Source organism: Agrilus planipennis, unplaced genomic scaffold, assembly GCF_000699045.2.
Source record: "Agrilus planipennis isolate EAB-ADULT unplaced genomic scaffold, Apla_2.0 scaffold257, whole genome shotgun sequence".
NCBI classification, from domain to species: Eukaryota; Metazoa; Arthropoda; class Insecta; order Coleoptera; family Buprestidae; genus Agrilus; species Agrilus planipennis.
The window spans coordinates 172,204-176,726 of NW_020438985.1; the positions used below are offsets into that span (position 1 = coordinate 172,204).

Genomic DNA, 4,523 nt, shown 5'->3' on the forward strand with positions numbered 1-4,523 from the left:
CATTTAAAATTCAAAAGAAAAACTTCACTATAACTGGTAATCAACAACTAAATACTACACTTGACTAAAACTTTCTGATTATTATGACGTCAAAACATCAAGTTGTTTCGCCTTCGCCTCACCAGGCAGACATTTTACAACTAAACAGAGACAAATACACACAGATCCTTCTCGCCGTGGCTAATGTCACACTGTACGGCAAGGTAGTCGAACAAATGTACAAATATTAAACATTGTTATAAAAATTATAAAACACAGCCTTCAATTTAAGGCCAGATTTTATTTTTACCATTAACATGGTGAATACAGAAAAATAAACAAAGTTCAACACTAGTTCAATTCACTTATGTATTGTTATTTAGGTTTAGGGAATTCCCCTTGGAACTGAAGCACATTTATCATAAAAAAAATATTACGATACGAGTTTTTCTTTGTTTGCAAATAAAACAACAACCAACATTTTGCCTTTTCAATAGATATATAAAAATATACTAAAAATCTATTAAAACGACTATTCTAAAAAACCTGAATCCACAATGCCTCAGCTTTGTTAAAAACCGATTTCGCTTCTGTTTTGTCCTGAAAATTTTCACAAATATTAAAAAAAACATTTTATACAACAAACTTTATTCAAGGGCCACAAACTAACAACAAAGAACAAAAAAGGTACTCCTTGATCTTATCCACAGAGCATGTACATATATTTAGAACTACTTATGGTCACCATCTGGATTATTGGACGATAATTTAGCAGTCTCCTTTTCTGAAGCTTCCATGGCTTCAGCAAGATCATCATCATCACCCAAGTCCTTTTTATATAAAGTGGGATATTTTTGCATACAAGATTGCATGGTTTTAAATAAATCGAAACAATCAGTACCTGTTATAAAATTAAAATGTTCATCCATAACACAAATGATAATATAATTTACCTTTTGGATCGGCAGTAGAATAATGAAAACAACTAAATGCATTTCTAAACTCAACACCACATGGTCCTGTTGCCATACCACCTAAACAAGGGCAGTTCCAATTAATATCACCATTTGGTAAAATGAGACCCGGTTGAGGTTCAGGATCTGGCAATTTTATTTTGCTTGGAATTTTATGATCCTCTGGAGTGGCAAATATTACTTTGTCCTTTCCTTTGGGACCAAGTTGTTTACAATACGACATGTCAAGTTTTAGGTTATATTTTTTTATCGAAGTCTCTACTATCTCCTACTAAATTTAATAAGTAAGGAGAGGCCTTATTAACGCGAAAAACGCAAGTAGATGAACCGTATGAACCAGCAAGCGTTAAACTACTTCTTATTTTGACGTAATAATCTGAAGGTACACGTATAATAGCTCGTCTCGAGGAAGGACGATATTTCAAAACATCAAAATCTACTGAGGCTGCAACTTCTCCAAATAACTGCTTAACTGATTGAACTATGTGGTTTTTAAAATAAGCAGCAGTCACTTCTACCTTACTGTTATTTTCATCTGGCAAATCCCTATAAGTAATAATAAGGTTAAAAACGAACCACACTCGAAAAACACATTAACTTTTGTCGTCAAACATACAGACAAATGTCCATGTAGTAATATCTATTCATGTGTATATTTCCATTTATATTTTGAAGTTTTCAAAATATTACGAAAATTTTTAGATCGGTTACTATTAACATACAATTTGAAATTTATCAATAAACGCCTTACGCGTAGGCCATTATGTCAACAAATAAAAGGTCAAAAAATAATGAATTGCAGCCTATTACCGCCCTCTGCAGAATACGAGCAAGACTAATACATTACTCCATTGAACATTAGTTACCTAATAACGTAAAATTATAATTCAGTTTTTTTCTGATAGAGGTAGACTCGTAGCTTATATTCACTAATCTAAAATAAAAATACTCTACAAGGTGTTACAATATAATCCAACCTAGATTTTTATTTTAAAAAATTCTAAAGAATTCAATAAAATAATACCACGTATAAATTTTACACATAGATTAAAATAAAAACTCCAAAATAAATGTACACTAATCGTAAATTTTAGTTTAGTAACGAAAAAATAAAATAAAACCTAAGCAAATTTACGGTAGGTACTAATTTAACAGTAGTATTTAATTAGTAGATAGGTATATTAAATTTTTATATTTATTGTAATAAAACCACATAAACACAACAGCATAAATCATTTAAGGATATGCACTTTGTTTTAATTTTATTACAGACAAACATTACCATATGTGAACCTTCACATAAACAAACTTTCATTTAAATAGAAGGTGGATACATTAAAAGTTTCTAAACTAACAGGTAATTAAGGTACCTAATTAAAATTCAGGGTTCAAATCTTTAGATGAATTTCTTAATTCTCTACTTTTATAATTTTGAATTAATCGATGGCAACATTAGTTCTATTTCTTGTCCTGGGTAATTTATATATAATTAAGGAACATAATTGGTGTGTCTACAGTTTGATAAAATGAATTACATACATAGTTTAGGAATTTTTGAACTCCAATCAAATATTTTTCGTCATTGTCAAAAAGATTGTTTGTAGTATTGAAAAAAAAACGTAGTTTATACATTATCAGAGAAAAACTATTCAGTCGTATATATTTATTACCAATAATTAGCGCCTTTATGGTAAATTCATTTAAATATTACGATGAGTATACTAGCCGAGGATCACGCTTTCCTCTACTTACAAATCATATTTGAACATCTGTACAAATGAAATTTACATTTTTAATTTATAATGAATATGGGTGCAAAGTAAAAGCTTTTAAATGTTTCAGCGAATTTTATTAACCCACCGAATCACTTGTAGATTTTAATAAAATTCGTTAAAACGTTTAAAAGCTTTTACTTTATTTGTAATCATTATTAAAAAATGTTTTATAAAACCATTACCGAGGTTCCATTCCTGTTTTTTATTTTATTGTAAAATGTTCAATTTACACCCAAAATTTTCAATATTAATAGGTATATACGAACATAGAATTATAAGCACCTAAATGTAAAGATATTAACTTGACATACGCATTAAATGTCCCCTTACTTTTGTATAATATTGCATATTTGCAATGAGACACGTGATGGCTCTTAGTAAGTTTATTATCAATAATTATTTTATATTTAGAAATATCTTTAGAAATATAAAAAGATGTGTCTCAGGTAAGATTATGTGGATAAATATACATTAATAAACTCACTAAACACGCGTCTCATCCCGAATAAAATATTTAGCGGGCTGTGAGGAGCCCAGGGTGGTTTTCGAGTTCTGAGTGCCAAAAATGACTTTACATAGTTCGCGTCTAAAAGATTACTTTACCAATTATTAAAGTATTGGAAAAAAGGCGCCAAAGTTGGGGGACCTTAACGGTCGGCACCTGGCAATTTCAAAAATTTTTTGAAGGTAAACTACTTCAAATAAGTTATTTAAAAAATATTTTTCGTTAGATAACGAAATATGTTTGAGATTTGAGTGCCTCCCGTATCATTTTTTGGAGAGATATTTTTTTCTGGACCTCGATAAAAGTTACTAAATTACCCCTGTATTTTAAGTAAGTCATTTGTATAACTTTGTTTAATACGCACATTTTTTTATTTCTTTTTAAATTTTAAATTATATATTACCTCCGTTTCACTAGCATTATATGTATCCTATAGGAACAACTGCCACCTTCATTACCTATATAATTAATAAACTTATTATAAACAGCATCACGCGGCGTCTCATTAAAAATTAAGATATCCAAAAGGTTGTTTATACATAATGGTTATCTACCCTCAGCTAAAGTTATAGTACCTATGGAATAAATTAAAGCAACTGTTTCCATGGGTCTTAAAAATTAATGTTGTACAGAATTTGTTCTAAGCATAGGTTTATTACCTGTTAATCGTAAATGTAACTTCAAGATACTATTATCGCAGTTTCCACGAAGCTTTTGTAACAATAGGTATTCATACAAGGAAACGTAAAACTTATTATTAGAGACCCTATATTGTAAAACGTGTTGATCAGAACATTATAAACTAATACAAACTGAATAATATTCAGAAATGTCTGACACATTTCCATTGTAATACCTAAGCCGAAGCTGTATTGCTGTCGGTTCTAGGTAGGTATAAAGTAGTGGTTAAGTTATAAAAGAAGGAATAGATACCCTAAGGTGAAAACGTAGTAATACACCTGTCCCACGAACAATCATGTTTAGCAGTTTTTAATAGTAAGCAAAATCTTACATTTACTTTTAGGAAATTTCTTTAAAATTTTAATACTTTACTATTTTTCCAAGATATTACCGTTTTTTTGGGATATATTATTACTATAATTTATTAGTTTACCACAATGAAATTGTTATAAAAATCTACAGATAATAATAATTGAAGTATTTTTCGTTTTATTGATTAATGTTTGAATTAGCTCTTATATACAAGATCGTTTTTTATAACAGAATTATGATAAAAACGATTTTCTGTATAATTTGTGAAATACTTAAGGAATCTAAGGCCGGTTCTTT

General features: G+C 29.2%; 1 protein-coding gene across 1 annotated transcript; it reads right to left on the bottom strand.

Annotated features, from left to right (window-relative positions):
- Positions 1-610: 610 nt before the first annotated feature.
- LOC108740957 (mitochondrial intermembrane space import and assembly protein 40) lies at positions 611-1,284 on the bottom strand. Its single transcript, XM_025975616.1, has 2 exons — positions 933-1,284; positions 611-880 (listed from the first exon to the last, which is right to left on the bottom strand). The coding sequence occupies exons 1-2, from the start codon at positions 1,174-1,176 to the stop codon at positions 711-713; spliced, it is 414 nt and encodes a 137-aa protein (XP_025831401.1). The 5' UTR covers positions 1,177-1,284; the 3' UTR covers positions 611-710.
- Positions 1,285-4,523: the final 3,239 nt, after the last annotated feature.